Here is a 24,491-nt window from a genome sequence, read left to right as displayed (position 1 = left end):
TGGACACAGGACATAATCAGCCTGACACTATTTATTTGCTTTTTATGTATTTGACTTCAGTAGTTTTAGGAAAAGTAGCATTCTGATCTCCCTCACTCCTGTTCTCTCCCACTCTAGTTCTACAAAAAGAAACATTTAATTCTGTACCCTGGTGTCTAATGACTACAAACCATGCTACAATGTCTGCTTGTTTCCCTCTCCTAACATTCCCTGCCCTCTCTCCTTCATTACAATTTCTGTCACAACCCCCATTCCTTAACCCAAAGTTTAATTCAGGCAGCTAGTGCATGATCGAGTACCCATTCGTCCATCCCCTATCTTTTGGACAAATATTTATTTGCAGCTCTTTACGGATGACATATTTGAGAAAAGAGAAAGACACTTGCTGCCCCCTTCTGCAGTTCATACTCCTAAGAGATTTTGGAAATTCCATCCCTAAAGCAACTGTAAACAGTTTGAAGCTGTTATCTATATAGACTTATAAGGAGAAGGTATTACATAAAAATTACAAATCTGTTCTAACAGTGCTCAGCCACTCCTGGCTGAATGCTCCCCTCCTCCTTCAGCTGCTAAGTAAAATGAACCAGCCAAGCAAACAGAATCTGGTGCCCATGGCAACATGCTTCATTGCTTTGAACTTGTCAATCCGCCACAAGGAAATCACATTAATGGGATGTTTTTCTGCTACAAATAGCTTTTGTTTTCACATTTTAATTACAGGGCTAGATGTTTCTTGATTTCTAAATTTTTCAAAGACCTAAGCAGAAAAGGTGGTGGTGTGGCGAGAGTAATTTTGTTTCCAAAATGCCCTTGAAATTTCCAGCAGTCTTTTAGTTAGGGGAAAGAGGAATAGAAAAGGAGAGACAATGTATTTGTTCCCATTGTACCCACTACAGGACTGTGACAAGCCAAAGGCTTAGATAGATACACTTTTATTGCATTTGCTTCTTAATTTTTAACATAGTTTCCTTATCTGTAAAAAAAAAAAAAAAAAAAAAAAAAAACAGAGATAACACAGCATCTGACTCACAAGAGTATTAAGTTTAATGTTTGCAAAGTGCTAAGGATAACTGCCAAGGATTATCAGTTAGCATTGCTTGTTAATGTCGGGTAAGGGAGCCTCAGTTTCCCCTTAGGCCCTGAGTTGCTTCATTCAGTCATTATCAACCAGAAAAAAAAAAAAAAATGTTCATCTGGGCTCTCTTTAATTGCTTAAATGTGGACCATGGCTGTAGAGGTTTATGAACATGTTTTATGAACAAATGAGTAAGTTCATAAAAAGAGCTAAATTAGAATCAATTTCCTCTACTGAGAAAGCTGAGGTAATAAGAGACGGACACTATGTGTCACTGTGCATTCTCCAAAGAAGGAAATTTTGGTCAATGAGAGGAAAGAAATCATGAACATTTCTTTGAATTGCAGATCTTGGTACTCTTCATTCTGACCTCAAAACTCCATAGAGAGGAGGGACCCGGAAAACCACTCTGGTAGGAAAAAAAAGACTTGATAAACTCAAGAGTTGTGAGAGTATCTCTGTAATTCTTTTAAATCTTATAATCTTGCTTGCTTGATTTTAAAACAGTTTTATTGATGTACAACTGATACACAGAGAATTGCATCTGTTGAATGTGTGCAATGTAACAACTTGGAACACATTTGAACACAGATGACTCCCATCACCACAGTCAAGGTGATACATGTGTCCATCACTTCCCAGAAGTTTTCTCCAGGGTACTGTTGACCAAGGAAATCAGACTAGCCTCAGCCACTTCCTAACAGCCACTGCCACCTGAATAGGGTCTCCCAATAGAGCCAATTACTGGAATAACAGACCTCACAGGGTGGAGAATGCAAACAGAAGGGTAAGTCCCTCCTCCCCTCAGCTCTGCAAGTGGCTCTCAGCTTGCTCTCTGGAGCTCTTGCAGGAAATCCTGACAGGTCCCATCTATTTTCAAGTCAGTCTCAGGTCATAAAAAAGTCCTCTGAGCATTCAAGGCAATCAAATATCTGACCAAATAAAACACTAAAACTTCAGTTTTTAATTCAGTTTTATTCCCCTTCCTCCTTCAGGCCAGAAACCTGCATTGGGCAATCACAGGACATAGTCTTTTCACTTCCTTGTTCTACTTGCTAAGACTCTCTGAGGCCCAAAGTTGGGCCTGCGTGAAAGGACAAAGAGGGGCAGAAAAGACATGAAATCCTATATGCCTGGGAAAAATCATCATCTTGTTTTGGGCCCACTGGGCTGAGTAGATAGCCAAAGAGAACTGTTATGGAAAACTCTGGGAGGCCCTACAGAGAGCATGCCCCAGGAGAAACACTGTCAGAGGACCCTTCTCTGCATCCCCTGGATGCTGGGCCACCTGTAGCACCTGTTGTTCTACCTCCTGTTCAGTCTCCTGCCCCACCGTCTATTTGCTCTTAAAGTGGGATTGCTTTGACTTTGGGGGCAGTCTTTAGGATGGGAACCTTCTTAAGACAATCCTTTCCAGTTGCCTTCCACAGTGTTCATTTCTAGCCAAATGGCAATGCACCCCAGCTCCAGGACTCTGGAAGAGGCAGCCATTCCCAGCACAACCCAGTGTTTCCTCACAGCTGGAGAAGCTCTAGCCATAGTCTCAAGACCTTCTAATGTGTCAGATTTCAGTCCTAGTGATTCTCACACTCTAGGAGGCACATGTCAAGCCATCCTAGTTTTTCCTGAAGCACGCCTCGTGAGTGTGGGTAGGGGAAGGCAGAACTGGAGTAAGTAATACTGAAACTCAGAAAGGCCAGCTGAGAAGCAGATCCTGAGCCCTACCATCTGGAGATGGCATTGAAATGATAACTGCTGTGGAACCAAATTTCATGTTTTCCTATGTCTGGCTCTTTGCTTTAGAATGTGGGAGTACTTAACATGCCTGCAATCCCAGTGACCCAAGAGGCTGAGGCAGGAAGATTGCAAGTTGGAGGCCAGTTTCAACAATTTAGCAAGACTCTGCCTCAAAATTTTAAAAAATAATAATAAAAAGAACTGGGAATGTGGTTCAGTGGTTAACCCCCCTGGGTACAATGCCTAGTTTAAAAAAAAAAAAAAATTACCAAGAGAGATTAAAAGAGCCAGTGAGCTGGACCCAGCATCCAGTCAGGTAATCCAGGAGGGGTAGTGATGTTAGGTCTTATCTGAGGCTGACTGTAGCATATCTCAAGGCAGACAGCTGCAAAGATCCTGATCTTTGGAGAACTGAGAAATTCACAGCTTCATTTCCTCCAAGTCTAACAGCCCTACTGTGAAATGGTACATTTGATTTACTGAAACATTGTTTTTTTTATTAATCTCTCACACAATTCAGCCTGTAGATACATATGTGTTAATATCATGGATATTAACAGTAAATCCAGCTACAGATTTGAAACAACCTGAAAATGAAAGTCACAACCCATAATAGTCCAGGAATTGATAAAGAAGTAATGCCACTCATTAAATCTAATAAAGTCCTAGAAGGTACTGACCTCTTAAAACACATGCAATCAAAATGACACACTAGAGATGCCGTAGTTGGTTGCTTCCACTCTACCTCCTGCCAGGAAAGTTAACTTCATCTTCAGTCCTGGAGATTTCACAGGCTCCTAATCCCTCTCTTCCTCAGAAGTCATGCAGAGATGCTGGCTAGAGCTAGGGATATTCTATGTTGCATTTTTAATAGAAACAGCTGGTCTTTTCAAAAGAATTGTTCTATATCAAGATCTTCAGACATATAAGAAAGGGTTTTGAATCTTAACACAGCAGAAATATAATTGATGGGTAAAGGGGTAAGGACTTCCCACAATCAGAATCACTGTTACAGAATTTAGGAAATCCAATGATGTCACTTCATACTCTAAGATTATTTGACCACAATACTGAAATACTGTGGAAATGTTGACAGCAATCCAGTTTGGAATACATTTTTAGTAGATTAACTTCCCAGAACAGCTAACTGCCAGCCAGCTATGATATGGATCATAACCTCTGTCTCAGAATTGTGAGAATGAGAGGGTTGTTATAGAAGTGCCTAGCCCTCTGCTTAATCAAAAAAGCTATTTCGTGAGTACAGTATTGGTTGATGCCAAATAGGAATGCAAATCTTTATGCAGAAACGTACATTGTGAAGGTATATTTGGATACATACCAGGAATATGCAAGAAAGAAAGACTTTTGGCAGCCATGTACAGTCTTGAATCAAAGAGCAGGGCAGGAGCTACTAACCAGGAAATTGAGGAACTAAAGTAAAACCTCCACCTTCCTCACCATAGGGTCTGTGCTAGTAGCAGTTCACCCTCTGGTTTCTCCATCCTTCCCTCCTTCAGATTTGATCTGGCCTTATTTTTATGGCCCACTACAAAGGAGCCAAAGCATACATGAGGTAACAATAGAAGCGGAGCACTGGAATACAGAAGGAAAGGGAAAAATCAATAGAAGCTTATTCGTTTTACACCACACTGCAGGCTATACTAGATCTAAAGCAAAGCAAGGCTTCCATCTAGTGGGGAAATGGAGGTGTCCAACATTGGTATTTGCAAATGTTATGAAACCTCCTCCACCCTCCATATTAAATTTGGCAGCTGTTCCAAAGCTATACGCCAACTAAATCATCCTTGACAATCATATTTGTTTTTGGCTACTTAATTCACTCATTTAGTCCAGTAATAGATATTAACAACATTATATTCCCTACAGCAATGCAAACAATTACAGACATTTGTAATGTTCCAGCTTCTGCTGTGTCACAAATGCTAATGCATCAGTGAAACTAAATGAAAAAATTTTGTCCCTCAGGCAGTCAGCTAAAAAGAATAAGGGTGATTTTATCTTCTTTCTTAATAATAGCGGAAAAGTGAAGAATATGACCATTTCAAAAAAACATTTTAGCCCTAAGGCATCTGATTCATCTGATTAAAACAAATGCTACATTAGAACTTCAATTCAATCAATATATGACATGTGATTTTTATGAAAAATAATAGCACACTGAAAGCTGCAAAGTTACTCTTTTTGTTGTGGTTTATTATGGAAAATACTTTAAGATATGTGAAAAATTGCATTTGACCATCCACTCACAGTCAACAAGTAAAACTGCAAGTTTAAACTACAGTTTCCCAGGACGACTCAGAGCAGCCAGATATAGAAAAGTGAGTGGCAAAAATGTGACTAGGTACCACTAATACGAGAACATTTTAGTCCAATTAGTGGTGTGCTTCCATTTGAAAGGAAACCGAATTTAATGTTTCTGCATTTTCATTATGTGATGAACCCATATCACTGATACAAATCAACTTCTAATTAAAGGTTTTGGCAGTTGATTGGACAAATGGTCATTATTTTTAATAATGCTTAGAGTTTAGTGGAAAAAAAGAAGAGAGTAAGGTATTGATCTGAGAATGGAATAAAAAGAAAGTCTTTGACAAACTGCAAGCAACAGGGCTTCGATAGAAAGAAGACTAGTAAGAAACTTAGCGTATGATAACTTAATAATCATTTAGATGATTTGTATCTTTAAGACAGCAGGACCACAGGATGTCCTCAGAAATGAGAATGGAAGGACAAATAAGGAGGGCTTGGGCCTCCTGTTGATCACTGAGGTAGAAGAAGCAGTCAAGAATAGGAGAAGAGATAAGCTTTGTAGTTGATGGGTACTGCTCAAAGTGTAGGCAAGTTGAAGAACATGTTACAAATGTTTAGAGACAATTGCCAACAAAAATAAAGTAGTGCTTATTACCGATGAGGATAACATTAAGCAGAGAGCTAGGCACTTCTATAAGAGTAGAATTCTACTAGGTAAAGGACAGACATAGTTCAAGAAGTTACCATTGTTCCAAAAAGTGATTTCAAAAGACTATAAGTGAACAAAGTTCTAAATTGATATTACATAATTGATAAGGAAAATTATTGAATATAAGCTTGCTCCATGACATTCTAGTAATTTCCCAAATGAAATTAAATCTGGTTTGGGGCTGGAGATTACTGAGTGGTAAACCACTTACCTAGCATGTACAAAGCCCTGGCAGCACTACAAATATAAATGTGTGTGTGTGTGTGTGTGTGTGTGTGTGTGTGTGTGTATATATATATATATATATATATATAATTTGTATCTTCCTGCTGCTTGCTGATGAGATAGTCAACTTCATCATTATTGGTGCACGCCATCCCTCTGAGAAATGCACAGGAATTCTTGGACTGACATGGTGACAACAGAAGTGAGAGGCCTGGCCCTGACTTTCACTTGTCATTGTCATTTTTGATCCTCCTTCTACTACTGACTTTTGCTAACAAGCGCTGAACTTGTGCCCTCCATGAGCATTGTATTTATTTCCTATTGTGGCTGTTACAAATCACCACAATCTCAACAGCCTAAAAACAAGCTTATGACATTACAATTTGAGAGATCCAGAGTCCAAAATGGGCCTCACTAGTTTAAAACCTCCTTTCTAGAGGCCACGGGAGAGAATTCATTTTCTTTTTTCAGCTTTTCCAGAAACTGCCTATAGCTCTTAAATGGTGGCACCTTCTTCCATCTTCAAAGCCAACAAAGGTAGGTCCAGTGTTCTGCCAAGTCCCAGGTTCTGACTCTTCTGCCCCCCTGTCCCCATTTATAGATCCTGGGATTACACTGTGCCCACCTGGATAATCCAAGATGCTCTCAAATCAGCTGGTTAGCAACCTCAATTTCCCCCTTGCCATAGCTGAACATATTCATAGTTTCTGGGGATTAGGAAGTGAACATCTTTGAGGATGGAAGACTAACATACTACAGGCTGTGTGAGAGAAGCTCCATAGGTCAATCCTCTTCTAAGAATACTTCCCAACCTCTTTTTTAATATCAGAAAACACAACAAAAATGGAAATACTTTTCTAGTATATACTGGGCAGCTGGATTACCCTGTTATGCCACAGGACATTTGGGAAACCCTGTAGCCTGCACTGACCATGGGATTGGTCACAGAGATTCACACCGCTGGATCTTAAGACCAAGGCACTTAAGGAACAAATCACAAACATGCATGCATTAACTCCATGGGGTCTCCAGGCAGCTGTGTGGGAGAAAAAGTTCTGCCATTCATTAATCAGCCATTCCTACTTCTTCCCAGTTCCCTCAGAGGAGGACTCTCTTTCCCCAGCCCAGCACATTTCCATCTTCTTATATAGATACTAGCTTCCTTTGGACTCCTATTTTTTCCTTCTGTGGAGCAATTCAGTATAACTCCTCCTAGTTGCTCTTGACACTTGATAAAGGGTCCATCCACTTGAGTGACAAGCGATAGAATTCAATTCAGACTGGCTTAAGCAAAGAGAAGGGCTGGTTTCAGGAATAGCTGGATCCAGGGCTAAATGGCTCTAAAATTCTTAATGAAAGCTCTTTGTCAAGTCCCACAAAATAGCCCTCAGAGGATTTAATCTTTCATAGGTCTTTAAAAGATAAACTCATGCAGTCCCATTCAGGAAATGGTGTCTATATAAGAGTTAACACTTTATTTTAACTACTTTCATTCAAAGTTTTAAGTTCCCCTATAATCTTTTTTATAATTAAAGGGCTAAATCTAAGTTTTCTAAATATCTGAAGATCCACCAATATTGCTATATAAGCTGATTTTGTCTCCTTTCAACCATATGTCTTAAAAGATAGTATCTCTGACAATTTAGACAATAGCATTTAAATGGAAAATTATTTTCTCACATTAAAATACCCAAAAGAAAAATAATGATAGAATGACAGAAAAAAAAAGAGAGATGTTAGTAGGGATTTTTAAAACATTTTGTGCATGACTAAATCAGTATATCAATATCTTCATGAATAGATGTCATTTGGTATAATCAAAATCTCCCAATTCAGATTAGCCTATTATATCCTATAAATGAAGGAATTTGTAACACTTCAGAAAACCAAATTATGAGATAAGTACATCTTATGAGACATCTAGCTCATTCGATCACTACATAGTAATAAGAATCCACTCTGTGACAGTCCCAGATCTAGATACTTAAGGTATGACAGTGAACAAAACAAAGATCTTTATCCTCAAGTAGCTTACATTCCATCACGAAGAAACAGATAATACCATAATAATAATAAAATAAGTGCTCTGCAAAAAAAGAAAACCAGAGTGAAAGAGAGGGATATGGTATATGGGGGAAGAGGGACACAGTGTGGTATTAAGCAAGTTGGTCAAGAAACACATGGAAAAAGTGTCACATGAGCAGAGGTTAAAGAAGTTGAAGGGACTGACCGTATGATAGGAGAATAGTTCAGATGCCTCCAGTCTAAAGGCCCTGAAAGGAAGCATACCAGGCATGTTCCTAGTAAGAACAGAGTAAACCTTTCAGCAAGAATAAACAAGGAGAAAAGTACAATATGATAAACTTAGTTGAGGGGGAGGATGGGATGATTGCATAGGACTGTGTAGATCATTTTAAATTATGTAGTTTTTACTGTGAATGAGAAAGAAGCAGATGGAAGGCCTTAGGCAGAGAACAATCAAGTTTTGGTTTACCTTTTAAAGGAATAATTCTAAGTGTTTCTTGATAACAGAATATATGGGGTAAAGCATGGAAATTTACCTAATAATCCATATGAAAGATGATGGTGGTGTTAGCATTGGAGAGGATAAAATGCTGTAAGATTCCAGAAATGTGCTGAAGGAATATCCAATGGGATTCACTACAGGTGCAAATGCAAGAGCTTTACAGAAATTAAAAATCGCTCCAAGATTTAAACTTGAGCAACTGGAAGGATTAATTTGCAAGCAGCTGAGATGCAACAGGTTTGAGGTGAGAGTTAAGGTATAATTTAGGCTGTTGAATATATGAATCTTGAGTTTTGAATGAATGAATCTTGGTTAGACAGAAATTTGGAACTGCAGGTATATTGATATTAAAACTATGAAGTCACTTAGGAAATGAGTATAATCAGAAATAGAAAAGAACTGAGGGATAAAAGAGAAAGGGAATGAGGAAGGCAAGAGAGGGGAGAAGATGAGGACAGAAGGACCACTTTACCTATAAAGTGCTTCCCTAAAATAGATATTACTAACATTTACCATTTTCTCACTCTACTACAGTCCCTTCTTCCAGATCCCGTCTTTTAAATGCCACCATAAGACCACAGTTGGCCAGTAAAATGAAGTACATATGTCATGATTGGGCAACTCAGACCTTCCTAGTGTTCAAAACAACAATAACAAAACAACATAATAGTATGCACATGTACTTTGCATCTTTTAGGTTATGACTCTTCAAATTGCTTTTCTAGTAAATGTTCACAGAGCTCATAATAGCTCTGTGGGGAACATTAATGTAGCAATTGTTCATGACAAGCTTTTATAGTAAAGCTTAAGTTTGCCTTTCCACAAAAGTGTTTTCTTTAATTAGATTTAAAGGTATATCTAGTCCACAGTTTTCAAAGAGCACCACACGGAATTCTTCTTTTATTTAATTGGCCCAGAGCGATATTTCTTGAAAAAATAGGTTTCTTAAGCATATTTTTTACAAATGCTCAATCTTCTTGCCAGGAACAGTGGTCCCTGCCTCTAATTCAAGTGACTAAAGAAGCTGAGGCAGGAAGATCACAAGTTTAAGGCCAATTTTAGCAACTTAGTGAGACGTTAAGCAACTTAATGAGACCCTGTCTCAAAATAAAACATTAAAAGGGCTGGGGATGGAGTTCAGTGTCAAAATTCCCCTGGATTCAATTCCCAGCGCCAAAACACACACACACACACACACACACACACACCAAAAAAAAAAAAAAAAAAAAGCATACCTGCTTCTTGGAGATGTCCAGTGAAAATTAGCATATTAAAGACTCTGAGAAGTCTCTGGATAATAAGGAAACTTTTGTGAATAAGAAATAAACTTTGCTGGGCAGAGTGGTGCATACCTGTAATCCCAGCAACTTGGGAGGCTGAGATAGGAAGAAAACAAGTTGAAACGTAGTGAGATCCTCAGCAATTTAGCAAGTCCTTGTCTCAAAATAAAACATAAAAAGGACTCGGGATGTAGTTCAATGATAAAGCATCCATAGGTTCAATCTCTAGTACCAAAAAAAAAGGGGGATGTGGGCTTGGGTTTAGTAGGGCAGTGTTACAGCACCCCAGGGTTCTGTCAAAAAGCAAAAAGAAAGACAGGAAAGAAGGAAAAGAAAAAAAGAAACTTTTGTAGTGTTAAGTCACTAAGGTTTGGGGTTGTCATTATAGCACTGACTAGCCTATGTTAATTAACATATTTCTCTGCCTACACAGAAAAGGGAACAGAGATGAAAGGATCATAACCATCCCCAAAAGGCAAAAAAAAAAGTTTTTCTTCATATCTTATATCCAGATATATGTGCCTATATTAGTGATCTGGGTCAGGGAATCAGTATTACTTAAGTGACAAAAGTGAATATAGACAACCAAATACCATTCGTGATCAAACAATTGTCCCTTCTGATTATGAACTATATAACCCATCTTACAGTAACCATTTGGAAAATGCTATGGTAAAATTAATTTAAAGAAAGAAAATGATGTAGCACATTTAAATAATTACCTATTAATATATTTAAGTTCTAACTAAAAGTTAACTAAAAGTAAATTGTAAAACATCAGCTGAGAATTTTAATGACTTTTCCCTAATACATGTCATATAACACTTCTTCAAGTGATTATGTGAAATTATATTTAAATAATAGGAAATTAAGTTTAAAAATTTGAATAGTATAAATTTTTTGAAAGATTTATTAAAATTCTAATTAATGAGGGGCTGGGGTTGTGGCCCAGGGGTAGAGTGCTCACCTAGCACATGTGAAGCGCTGGTTTCGATCCTCAGCACCACATAAGTAAATAAATAAATAAATAAAATAAAGGCATTGTGTCCAATTTACAACTAAAAAAAAAAAAATAAAACTTCTAATTAACGAGTGGCAATTGCATGATGTATCGTAACTCAAAAAAATTCTATCAGAGGCATTCTTAGGACCTAAGCAGCATAAATTGGTGAGGAAAGAGTGAAAACAAGAACTCTGCTGGGCCAAGGTTAAGGGAAATAATCTAGTATAGATTTGACTCCCTAAAAGCCAGTAGTTTAAAATTCAAAGCCAGTATTCAAATAAATGAGGAAAATGTAGGTTTGACTCTGGCAGGAAAGGAGAGGGCCCTAAAACAACCAACTCAAGGAAAAAAAAGAATAGCCTGGACCTCGAGGATAGACTCAGGTCTTAAATACAGTGAATACCATTTGGCAAAACATTTCCCCCTTAAAATGCCTGCGTAGGTGCTGGGGTTGTGGCTCAATGGTAGAGTGCTCACCCAGCACGGGTGAGGCACTGGGTTCAACCCTCAGCGTCACATAAAAATAAATAAATAAAAATAAAGACAATGTGTGTGTTCACCTACACTAAAAAAAAAAAAAGAAAAATTTTTTAAATGCCTACATAATCTTTACCCTAAAATAAAGATTATTTACAAACCACCCAAGATATTTCGATATATAGATGTTAAATATGTAGTTAGGCTCACTACCTGAATTAATGGACTACCAAGACATGCAGTTCAATTTTGGACTTCAGAAAATTCATAAATTATTATTATGGAACTTTGAGATCTGTCCCAACTACTTTAAAACCATAAATGTTATATCTACTAATGCCAACATTCTACAGTGTTTAAGGTAAGGTTGGTCCCTGAGTAAAACAAAAACTCAGCAATCATTCCAGAATACAAAAAGAGGTACCTAATGTCCTTTAAAGACATCTAAATAATTAAATGGTAAAGAAGAAATCACGAAGTAGAAAAGTTCAAGACCACTGAGGTCTTTTGATATTCAACTGGTTAAGAGTATATGCACACCTTTCCCCTCCATCCTTGTAGAACAGCTTTTTGCCAGGTGTCCACCCTTTTCTGTTTTAGAGACTGGACTAGAGCCACTAGGCTGAGTCTTGACTGACCTAAATGAATCATGGTGGTCATATTACCCTTTTGTAGTGATTGGTTTGGGCATGGACATGTCACAGCAGGTAACATTTCTGGCCAGGAAGATGGGAAATATTTTCAAGGCATTCTAAAAGGTTTCATTGCTCATAATAGTCATTTTATTATCAGTCTGAGAATGAAGCCAACACACAGAGAGATCAGAGCCAAAAAGACTTCAAAGAAGCAAAACAGATTCCAAGCATGCCACTCCTAGAGCTGCCCAACCTCTGGACTTGTTGATAGAGAATAAGCCTTTTATTGCTTCAGGAAATTTAATTTACAATTTTCTGTTACCTGAACCTGCAAGCCTCTATACTAGTATAAACAAAATGCATTCACAAACAAAAATTCAAACATTACAGATTGAAGTAAAAAGCAAAAGAAGTCTTCCCCAGCCTTCCAGTCCCACTCCTTAGAAGTTGTATTACTGGTATCTGTTGTCAGAGCTTTTCTGATGGTTGTCATTAAAATTTCAAATATCCTTAAATCACTAGTATTGGTTTATAACTTTAGACAGATGATTACCTACCCTGAGAAATGGTAGAATTAATAACCTAACCTTGTCTTCTCATTTCCTTCCCATATGTTAGGCACAGTTTACATAATTACCTATAAATGCAATTGAATATTTTATGCTTTGTATATATATTAGAAAACATCTGTAATATAATAAACAAATTCACTATAAATTAAATAACTAAATCTATGAAAGAAAATTTTTTCAAGAAATTTCCAAATGTCAAATTATAATGTTTGCTCTCAATTTGTTTTTAGCTTTCTTAATGCCTATGTGAGAATACACATTCAGTTCTCTGTCTCATTTCCCAGGTTGTACCAGATGGTTTTTTGTTGTTATTGTTGTTTGTTTGTTTGTTTTTTGGTCTCATCCTTGATTAATAATTGATCTTTTTGTTTCTAGGCTCAAAACTATTTTCCTGCCAGGTATAGTGGCATATGCCTGTAATCCCATTGGCTCAGGAGGCTGAGGCAGGAGAAAGCCAGCCTCAGCAACAGCAAGATGCTGAGCAACTCAGTGAGACCCTGTCTCTAAATGAAATACAAAAAAGGGTTGGGGATGTGGCTCAGTGGCAGAGTGTACCTGAGTTCCATGTCTAGTACCAGAAAAGAAAGAAAAAAAAAAAAAAAAAAAAAACCTGTTCAGAACTTCAAAGTTATTGCTCATTCATCTCAGACCCTGATATTACTTTTTATAAATCTGTTTAATTAAAACTTTGTAGAGAAACTTCTGTTGACCACATTCCCCCACCAAATACTACAGGTTACTTGCAACTCCCCCTCTCCTGCCTCCAGGCCCCAAAACTCAATACATTGCTTATCTAGACTTGGTGCCTTCTATTCTTCTCCTCCCATCTCACCCTTTCTCTCCCTTTTCATCCTTTTGATTTTAACCTAATAGTCACAGTTTGATTTATTTTTTTATGTGGTTGGAGGGTTGGAAGAGAAAAGAATCCTTTGTTTTCTTCTACAGCAGACAGCATCTCACCAGCACTTTGTTATATAAATTTACATCAGGAATGACATAAGACCAATAATTTTTACTTCATATATACAAAGTAAAAAATTAAATAATTCCAGAAAGACTGATTACATATGTTAATATTTTGACCAGTTTATATTAATACCATTATTTTGCAGTCACAAAGGATATTTCACACAAAAAAATACATACACATGTATATAATGTATGTGTGTGAATGACTGTTTATTTTATCACTGAAGAGAAATACCTCAGTTTACTATTCAACTCTCAGAATCTGTTTGAGACCATCAAATGCTAATACTGGTCCAATTAGTGCCGCAGTCCGGCTGCAGCAAAATAACCAGGGGGTGACGAGCAACTTGTGTACATTGATACAGGAGTGGGAGCCGTTTATTGTAGGACAGGAGGGGTTTATATACATTCCACACAGCTTATCTTAATTAACTAGACACAGCAGTCAACCAATAAGGAATCTCCACACTTAATGGCTCGCTGGCATTACTTCACAAACCACTCCCTCTGCAAAATGACAGGCGCCATCTTGACTTGTTTATAGACTCTAACAAACTAGTAAAAGAATTAGACTGTCATAATAATGATTTGCCCTTTAACCTAATAGTCACAGTTTGATTTGTCCCTCCTAAAATACTATCTTATTTTTAAAATACAATTTAGTAATGATGATTTCTATTTACTTGGGAAAATAAAGGAATTTGTATTTAAATTATAATCACATAATTTGCTTGATGTCATTATTGATGAAAAATAATCCTGAAGAAAAAATATTATCAACATTATTCAAGTAGTTAGAACAGTAATCAAAAGAAAGGCACGTTGATGAAATGCAGTCTAAAGAAAACCATAAAGGGCTCTGATGGGATAACCTTTTTCAATCAGAGCTTAATCTATAGCTAATGGGAGCACAAGTATCAGCCTAATATATGCCATGATCCTATACATTAAGTATTATTTGGTATGTGTTTATGTATGTGTTCAAAATATTTGTTATAATTTGATTGTTTAATCTAGTATTCACCAAGCTTTTATTGTAGCACACTTGGATATGGTTAAAGGTATTTGGTAAAAATGGTTCCATGGTCTGCTAAGTATGGCAAATAACACTGGGTATTTTCTACCAAAGATTCAAGATAAAGACTGAAAGCTCTAAGAAGCACAGTGTCTGTTCGAACTGTTATAACAAAATACTGTTTAGTCGGTGGCTTATAAAAAACAAATTTATTTCTCAAACTGAAGGCTAGGAGGTCTAAGATGAAGGTACCTGCAGATTTGCTGTCTGGTGAGAGCTTTCTTCCTGGTTCAGAAACAGCTGTCCTCATACTGTAACCTCCCATGGCAGAAAGGACCAGTGGTCTCTCTGGCTCTTTTACAAGGGCATCCTACTCAGGAGGGCTCTGCCCCTATGACCTAATCACGTCCCACAGGCCCCAACTCCTAATACCATGCCTGGCAAGTAAAGATTCAACATATGAACTTTGGAGGGGCATAATTATTCAGACCACAGTATCCACCTATAAAGAAATATAATATGTACAACAAGGTTTAAATATTAATACAGATTTCACAAACTTATTTGAACATGATTGTTTTTTCACAGAATACTTATTAAAATTCTGTAGCAAACCATTCTGAAGAACAAGTTGTTGCTCACTGAAGGAATCATAACTAAAACTCTACTAAAATGCCTGTGTTGAAAATTTTGTCCAGAAATGCCTCCACCAATAATTATTTTATCCAAATAACTTCCATTAAGAGCACTTAATTTTACTGCCATTCTGTTTTAAACCTTCTGCAGTCAGGCACACACCCTCACCACTTGGTAAGAATTTGTCTTGTCAAGGTCATTTTTGACATCTGTATTCTAAATAAAACAATGGTCAGTTCAAGTCAGCATCTTCCCAGATTAGCAGCAGCATTTTACAAGGCTGACCCCCTCTTACTACTTAATACATTTACTTTCCTCCAAGTCACAAAACTCCATGACTCTCTAGCTGCTGCTTCTCAGATGCCTTTATAGGTACCTGACGGCTCATTTCTTCAATTGTTTCTTTTTAATATCTACAACCATTCCCTTAGTGATTCCATCCAATATCAAAGTTCTAAATATCACCCGTATTTTGACAATTCCAATATAAACATTTCCAGCTCAGCTTTCTTCCCCAAACTCCAAAAACATCTTTATCTCAAATTTAGTATATCCAAACTCAACTTCTGATTTTCCCTCTTAAATGTCTTCTTCCTGTAGCTTTCTCCATCTTCGTTAAAGGTAACTTTGTCCTCATAGTTACTTAGAATATAAGGCTCAGAATCATCCTTTTCCTCCTGTCTTTCACATCTATATTCAAAATTCATAAGCAAATATTTGAAGTTCTACTTTCAGAGTTCATCTGAATCTTACCATTTCATCTCAATTCCACTAACACCTTGGTGCAGTGCACATACTGCAAGGATTTCTCAGTCTAAAACACTGAAATATCCTAACTGGTCTTCCTATTCCACCACAGAAATTACCCCTCTATGGTTTATTCTCAACAAGCAGCTACAGTGATCCTTTCAAAATGTTTAAAAGATCAAGACATTTATTTACTTAAAACATCACATTCCAAAGCCAAACCTTTACAAAGGCTTCAAAGTCTTACATGAACTATAGGGCCACCTCCAAACTCTTATTACATTTATGAACAAATCTCTTGCTACTCTCATTTGCTCACTGGCCTCCAGCTACTACACTGGCTTCTGTGCTATTACTAGAGCTTCTCACACATGTAAATAATTCCCTTCAAGTCTCTGTGCAAATTCACCTTCTCAGTGTGGCCTACACTGACCATCTTGTTGAAAATTACAACAGTTTCTCAAATTGCCTGCCTTACCAAATTTTCTCTCCTGTGCTATTTTCTTTATCCTCAGTTTATCACCTTATTTTGGTATTTTTTAATTGGTTCTTCTGAAGTTATACTTGAAAGTAGAGTCAATTTTGATAAAATTATACACACATGATATATATCTTATTGTAATTATGGGTGAACACAATGGTGGGATTCACTTAGGTATTTTCATGAGTACATAGGAAAATTATGTTAGATTTATTCTACTGTCTTTCCTATTTCTATCCCCGCTCCCTTCCCTTCCTTCCCTTTGTCTAATCTATGGAACTTCTCTTCTTCCCCTCCCCCACTTTATTGTGGTTTAACTTCCACTATCAGTGAAAACATTTGCTCTTTGGTTTTTTGGGATGGGCTTATCATGGTTTTGTCTCCTTCTACAAGAATGTAAGTACCCCCTCACCTTTTATGATGTATTATGTCACCTTTTATGATGAAAAATTATTGTATTATACCAATAAATGGAACTGTGCTAACAAATTACCTAGGTAGTTCCACCTGGGGAGAACATTTGAGTAGCAAAGTTACAAGGAAGAATCTGAATTTTGTAAGACAAGGTAAACCTGCATAATAAACAAATGAACTGCACATTCCCCCACCCCCGCACCCCTGCTGACTTTTGTTGTCATGTAAACTACATATGGATTAACATTGCTTCATCTATTTTGCCTGATGCCATCATTATATGGAAGGAACCCCTGGAATAAGCAAGTTAGACAAGAATTTGTACCTGACTTATCAAAAATCTGATACTACTAAATTTTTTTAAGATTTTCTAGTCCCTGAATTATATTTCTTTATGTCAGGGTTGGTTGTTGGGGCTTCTCTTCCCAGCTGTTAGTTTTCGTTAATGTCTGATAGTGCTTGGAAATCTGTATCTAGGAAACTTCATGAAGTTGCCAATGGCTGACAAAGTTTCCTCAGTGTGTCTGCTTCAGATCTCCTCTTTGAACAGGAGTTAGGTTCTGGGGAAGTATGTGGTTGACAAATCAGAAGTTATTGTTCTCTACAAAGGGCAAAGTAAAAAGGCCTTACTATGGAACTGAACTGCTGCTTTTTTCACTTCTCCACTCACTTAGCCTTCCTATCACAACCCCATACCTTCCCTAGGAGCTCCCCAGGAACAATCCTTTTCTTCAATAGTGGTTCTTAGTCCTCAGCCTGAAGAAAAGTTACTTCTTTCAACTATTTACGTGGGAAGAGAAAAGAGCAGGGGTTCCCAGTGCAATTCTTCTATGAATTAACATGATTAAACTATGGCAAATTCCTTCCCCCATTATGAGCCTCAAAGCTTCTGCAGGATATCTTGGCTATGGTTTTTCTCTAACTTCTCAGTCCAATCTCTTCCACTTGATACTCTGCTAGAATGTCTCAAAACTGCTGGCTTTTGTTTTCTAGCACTTTCATGTTTTCATTCTTATTTTCTATCATTTCCTTGGGATTAAGAAAGAAAACAATCATAACTTTACTGTATTCAATCTCTCTGAATTTAAAATGTCAACATTAACAGAAAGAATATAAAAACTTTAGAGACCTACTCTATAGTAAGAAACTAATATTTGCTTATTTTGTTTGGCAATGATATAATTTTCCCTAGTGTTTGTTGGTACCAGGAATTAAATCCAGGGATGCACAACCACTAAGCCACATCCCTAGGCCCTTTCATTTTTAGACATGGTCTTGCTAAGTTGCTTAGGGCCTCACTAAATTACAGAAGCTGACTTTGCACTTTGAGATCCTCCCACCTCTGCCTCCCAAGCCGCTGGGACTACAGACCATGTACCACAGAACATGCCTAGTGTATTCCTTCAATTGCTCAACAAAACTATTTCAAAACCATAACCCCAAGAATGTATAATTTGGTCAGGGGGTGCTGGGGATTCAACCCAGGGCCTTAACCAATGAGCCACAGCACCAGCTCATTTTTTTATATTTTATTTAGAGACAGGGTTTTGCCAAGTTGCTTAGGGCCTTGCAAAATTGCTGAGACTGGCTTTGAACTCATGCACCATCATGCCTGGTACAAATTCTTAACTGAATTTGAGAGATCTGAATTTGTATGGACTTAATATCATCTATATCTATCATATTCCTATAGCATTCAAGACACTTAAATGTTTAAGGAAAAGATAAAAGTCATATGAAAATTACTATTTTACTCAGGGTAGGGACTTTGATAGACTTTATTTGTGAAGGAAGTACACATTACACTACTCTATTGTCATTTCCTCATAGTTTTCCAACTTCTATTTATACATTCAATCTGTACAAACCAGAAAACCATTTATTCAAGAAATGTATGATTATTAGTCTAATTTCCAATTGCTTACATACCAAACTACACACACACACACACACACACACACACAATTACCCAAGTATCTTTCTTGATATTTTATCTAAAGTTTCTATGATTCAGGGCCAATTTTTCCTTGGAAAAAAGTTATGCCAAACAGTCAAAAGTCAAGTCATAAATAAATATATAAATACTCAGAATGAAGAAAAGAACAATAATCAGAAAATCAGGCCTTGGAGAAAAAGAGGGACACATACTAACAATACAAAGATAATGTATCCTTAAAGTTAATACTGATTTGAAAATCAGACCTCCATCAAATGTTTCCTCTGATATGTGAAAGCTAACCCACAATAAGGGGGTGGGGATAGAAGTTCAGTAGATTAGACAATGGGGAATGAAGGGAAGGAAAGGGGGATAGGAAAAGGAAAGACAGTGGAATGAATTGTTCGTATGTATATATATAAAACATGACAGTCAATCCCACCATTGTATACATCCACAATGGGATGCTAATTAGAATAAGACATGCTTGTATAATTATATCAAAACGGATTCTATTGTCATTGTAAAAAAAATAAAATTTAAGTTAAAAAAATTGAAAATGAGACCTCTACCCTTTTCTGCAGCATTCATTCTGTTTTATAGGCTATTTATGAGCCTCAACCCCAAATTCAAGATATGGATATTTTTTTATTATCAAACAAAACTAGGGATTGGCTCAGTGATAGAGTGCTTGCCTAGCATGTTTAACACACTGGGTTTGATCCTCAGCACCACATAAAAATAAATAAATAAAGGTATTGTGTCCATCTACAACGAAAAAAAATTTAAAAAACCCCAAAATACTAGGTATAACATTCAAGAAAAAAGTAAGGAACACAAACATAATAAATTAATTTTCTTAACAATTCTCAAAATTAAGGGCTGGGGATATAGCTCAGTGTTAAAGCACCTGCCTAGCATGCCCTGAGTTCAACCCCCCACACATTGTGAAATAGAAAAAGAAAAAAAAATTTCTCAAATTAAAGGTAATTAACAATTACAGTTTTTTGCAGTCTCTGCTTTTTCCCAACCAGGCCTAAAGAAGAAAAAATTGGTGGCAGAACACTTGTTTGGGAAAGCAAATAGGCCAAAACTATTGTAAATAAAATCTTCAAGCCACCAAAATTTGGGAGAGAAGGAAAAGAAAACAGCAAATTATCAAATGACAATAAAACAAGATCCTATCAGTTTTCGGGTTAGACAAAAGTAACTTCATGGGGAATACACTCTACAATCTGCATATGTCCCATTGCTTATATACATCCTTTATACCTCCAGAAGCACATAATAAACTTTGAACAATAAAATGACAACAGAGAATATTGGGTTGTAAATATTTATATTTCTTGCACTCACACACAATGCTGTATGAGACATTACTAGTTTTAATAAGTATCCATAGGATTAATACTCATATGGAGTATAATGTGAAAAAGTGCAGAACTAAAGAAATAAATCTATCTGAAAACAAAAGCACACATTTCTTAGGATTTAAAAATATTGCACATAATAAGGTTGCACAGAAATTACTGGCTGGGTTTACAAACAGAATGAGGTATTAGTCAATCTCTAGATAAAAGTAAGTGCAAAGAGGAAGAACTACACACACACGCACAAAAAAAAAATACACATAAATTCATATTAAGACCTAGAGTACCAACAACTAAGAAAGAAATGTAAAAAGATGTATAAGTAGCTATGATTTCAACCCTACAAAATCATTAGCTAGGGACTAAACACATAACAGTCTCTTGGCAATGTTTCATAAGTTTTCAATTTTTTTTCCAGCTTAACTAAGAGCAGTATAATAATTTCTCTTACCTCAATTCTACAATAGAAAGACACAGTTCTGTGGTAAATATCAAACCATCCCTTTCTAAAGCTTTCAGTGGCAATTAACCAAGATACTGCTCTCCTTTGCTGAATAAATTAGTTCACATACATTTAGCAACCCAATTCAGATGCTACAGAGCATGCAATTTTAAATTAGCAAAGGCTTCACTGCAAAAATCATTCAACTTCACACAATTATAACTTTTAAAGTTTAATCCTGATGTATCAAGCAAACTCAATCTTTTTTTTTGGTGAGGGAAGGGGATGATAAAACTGGCCATGTTACTGAACCCAAGGGCAGGTAGAAAGGAAAAAATAATAATAATAATAAAACCCAGGCAGATTTATCTCTCTCTTTAAAGGACCTTTCCTAATCAGAAAAATTAATAATTAGATTTTTGTCTACTAGCTGAATGTTGCTGAATTCTTCAAAAACAATTTAAATATATGTAATAGCTATGTCAAATTGCTTAAAGTAAGTGAAATCATGCACTTGTCAAAATAGTTTACAGAAAACTGTTTTACATCAAAGATACTGACGAAGAGTCAACTAGGTGGGTTTAGTGAGAAAAGAAAAAGAACCAACTATTGTCCTGAGCAATCAGTGTACGTAGTAACCATATTTCCTCTTCGTTGAGTGACAGTCCTGCAGTGCTTGCTAGAGCCATGAAATCTATTTTCAGTCTGTACTGTATGTCGATTGCTGGTATCAAAGCCACTAAAAGAAAACATTTTCTCCATATCTTCAAACATGTCATCAAACAATCCACCTCCAAAAGAAAACTCCTGAAAATGATGCCTTTGTCGACTAGAACCATCCTGGCGTGTCTGGAAGTGATTTTCAAAATGCTTCTTAGACCGAGTGTTTTGGTTTTGACCAAAAAAACTAAAGTCTTTAAACAAATCATCAAAATTGAAGTTAAACGACTGCTCGAAAGGACTTCCACTGCTTCTTTGTCCTTTACCATTAGTAAAAGCACTATGTCCAAGGGTATCATACTCTTTTCGTCTACTAGCATCTGAGAGTGTTTCATATGCTGAAAGAGATAAATTACATATATTCAAACTTCTTCAAATATGATTTCAACTCTATATTTTAGGGAAGGAGGTCATATCACAAGTAAAAGCAAAGCCCTACAAACATTAAATGAATAACCAATATCAGTTAAATGAATGCTACCATTACCAAAAAGAAATTTGTTAACAACAATTACAAAGTTCTAAGAAATTTGATTTTTCACTTCCTTACTACTTAATGAAAAAGTTTAATTCCAACTCCCTAATCAGTTACCATCAACTCTTGAATATTCACAAAGTGCAATTTATTTTAGAACTAGTCTTAAGTTAAAATGTTTTTCATACTTTTCCTTTAAAGACAAATGGGTTTTGAAATACAGATTAAATGAAGAAAATGTCAGAGACTATATTAGGTTTTTTATATTTAATCTACATACTTAATATTCTGTTTCATAAATCAGTTGCAAGAATTCCTTTTTTAAATTCCTTTTTACATAGAAACAGCAGTGATTTTACAAATAATAATAAAATAATATTTTCAATATTTTAAGATCTGAATGTCTATTCATTCAATTCATGAACCAAAGTATTATCTGTTATGAAAAAAAGTCTCACAATCTCACTATATTTACATGTAAATTCCTCACTTGTGTGTCCTCCCATCTCCATGAAACCTTCAAATACATAGACTCCTTAGCATTCTCTTTACCGGTTAATACCCATGAGACATAAGGAAAATCATTTATTTTACCTTCTGCAATCTCTCTGAATTTTGCTTCAGCATCAGGACTCTTATTTTTGTCAGGATGGTATTTCATGGCCAATTTGTGAAAAGCCTTCTTGATTTGACGCTCTGATGCTGACTTTGGCACACCTAAGATATCATAGTAGCTTTTTGAGGCCAAAATTAACTCCGTTATCATTAAAATGCAGATTGCAAAGATGAAAACTGACTGGGGAGTAGCCATTTCTAATATCCTAAAAGAGAAAGGGGAAAAAAAATTTTACCCATGGAACTAATCTTAACACTTTTTTAAAAAGAAACCCAATGAACCTTTATATATGAAGTAAACAATGCAGCACAAAAAAGTTCAGCAAATACTATCTTGTACATTCTATTGTATTGGTAGTGTTAGTATTTGTGACACTGCATCTCTATTTCCAGTCTGGCTTACCTGCTGAAGTGAATGCTGACTTTCTTAGGGAAGGAAGAATTCTACTATTTAGATATCCTGGGCTATTTACATTGGTAATGCACTGTTCCCCCTGTGAAGTTAAATACATTGTTTTCTTTTCAGAATACAAATTCTTGAAAGGAAGACTGGGATCTTTTAAATTACTTTTGCATTTTTTTCTTTAATTTTTGTTATGCTTGTATATATGATGGGTCTTCAATAATATCTAGTAAAAATCAGTGATTAAAAGTTTTGTGTCTCCTCTGTGTTTGACTCAAGTATGAGTGGATGGCAAAACCAAGAAAGATGTTTCTCAATTTGGTTGAATTCTACTTGTTCTTTAAAAGGTCAACACAATTTGTAAGTTATAAAACTTGTACAAATGCAAGATCCCAAATGTTCAACAAAGAAGTATGGACAAATAAGTTCTGTTTAAATTTACTCCAATTTAAGAATTCTATTAAGGCTGTCAGAAAATATGAAGTGATTTGATGGGTACTTTAAAGCAGATTCTTATTTTCAAACTTCTAAGTAATTAAAATATTTATCTTAACTTTAAATTACTAGAAGTTTTAACTTAGATTTCAACTTAAGAATTCCTGATAATATATACTTAATGATTTGAGATTCAAAACGAAGTGATCCTGTTTTTTTAATGCTGTACCATAGAAATCCTTAATAACCTATGATGACCTAACAAGGCTGACGAAAAGGCATTATGGTTTGTTGAAACTGCCTGCCTTCCTTTCCTGTGGCCTTTCCTGGGAATAGTCAGCAGGTGTATTACTTTTTTTTTCCCCAGAGCGTTACTCATAGTCACGGGTACCAAAGATCAAGTGCAACCTCCTGGTGTAAAGAACACAAAGAGAACATGTCCAGTGGACACCGCATCCAAGGCGGGCTGATCCAGATTCCAAGGGCGGGTCTAACCACTGACAGGCACCTCGATGGCTAATAAACGTTACTCCAAGGTTTCAAGTTGAACATCTGATAATTTTTTAGTGCTCTAACTTTTCCATTAAGCTGACTTCTCATTCGGACCCGCTGGACAGCGGCCTGGGCCTTACTTCCCAGTGCCAGCGGTTGGACCATCCAACCTTCATCACAAGGCAACCAGCCCTGTCCGTCCAAGCCCCACCACCAGGGCTCCCTGAGGCCCGGGGCCCAGTCCAGCGAGAAGCTGTCTGAAAGCCAACCACACAACCCAACACACAGAACACTCTGTTTTGTGGTTTGGTCATCTCTTGATGTTTCCTTCGCCAAGAACCCGCAGCCCGAAACCATTGCGGCGACCGCGACAAACATGGAGGCCAATACTGCCCCAAACAAGAAGCCACTGTTCCGGGAACGCTTCAAATCCCACTACCAGCGACTCCCGGCCTCGTCCCTCACCCGCACTCTCCAGTTACCGCTCCTCCTCCACAGAGCCGAGGCGCCGGTGACGCTCACGAACCGCTCCGTTCGGTTGCTGGGGCTCGGCCCCTCACCCCAGCTTCCACGGCCTCCTGGAGCCGGCGCGTGCCCCACTGCCTCCGGCACAATCACCTCTCGCTTCCCGCACCGCCTAAGCCACCGCGTCCCCTCTCAGCCCGCTCCCAACTGGCGGGCGACTGCTGCTGGAGCCACGGCCTCAGGAGAAGACCTACACGAAACGCTTCCCCATTGGCTCCCACCTACCCACCTGACCCTGGCGCCCTACGCGCACGTGGAAAACTGTTGTTGCCGCTCAGCCTGTGCGTCACTTCCTGCCCCACCCC

General features: G+C 37.1%; 1 protein-coding gene across 1 annotated transcript; it reads right to left on the bottom strand.

The window, feature by feature from the left end:
- Positions 1-20,029: 20,029 nt before the first annotated feature.
- On the bottom strand, positions 20,030-24,389 carry Dnajb9 (DnaJ heat shock protein family (Hsp40) member B9). Its single transcript, XM_076862846.2, has 3 exons — positions 24,127-24,389; positions 22,311-22,537; positions 20,030-21,579 (listed from the first exon to the last, which is right to left on the bottom strand). Exons 2-3 carry the CDS (start codon positions 22,525-22,527, stop codon positions 21,128-21,130), a joined length of 669 nt encoding a protein of 222 aa, XP_076718961.1. The 5' UTR covers positions 22,528-22,537; positions 24,127-24,389; the 3' UTR covers positions 20,030-21,127.
- Positions 24,390-24,491: the final 102 nt, after the last annotated feature.

Source organism: Callospermophilus lateralis, chromosome 1 (assembly GCF_048772815.1).
Source record: "Callospermophilus lateralis isolate mCalLat2 chromosome 1, mCalLat2.hap1, whole genome shotgun sequence".
Taxonomy (NCBI): domain Eukaryota; kingdom Metazoa; phylum Chordata; class Mammalia; order Rodentia; family Sciuridae; genus Callospermophilus; species Callospermophilus lateralis.
The sequence above is the reverse complement of the archived record's forward strand: the minus strand, read 5'-3'. Positions and strand labels throughout refer to the sequence as shown.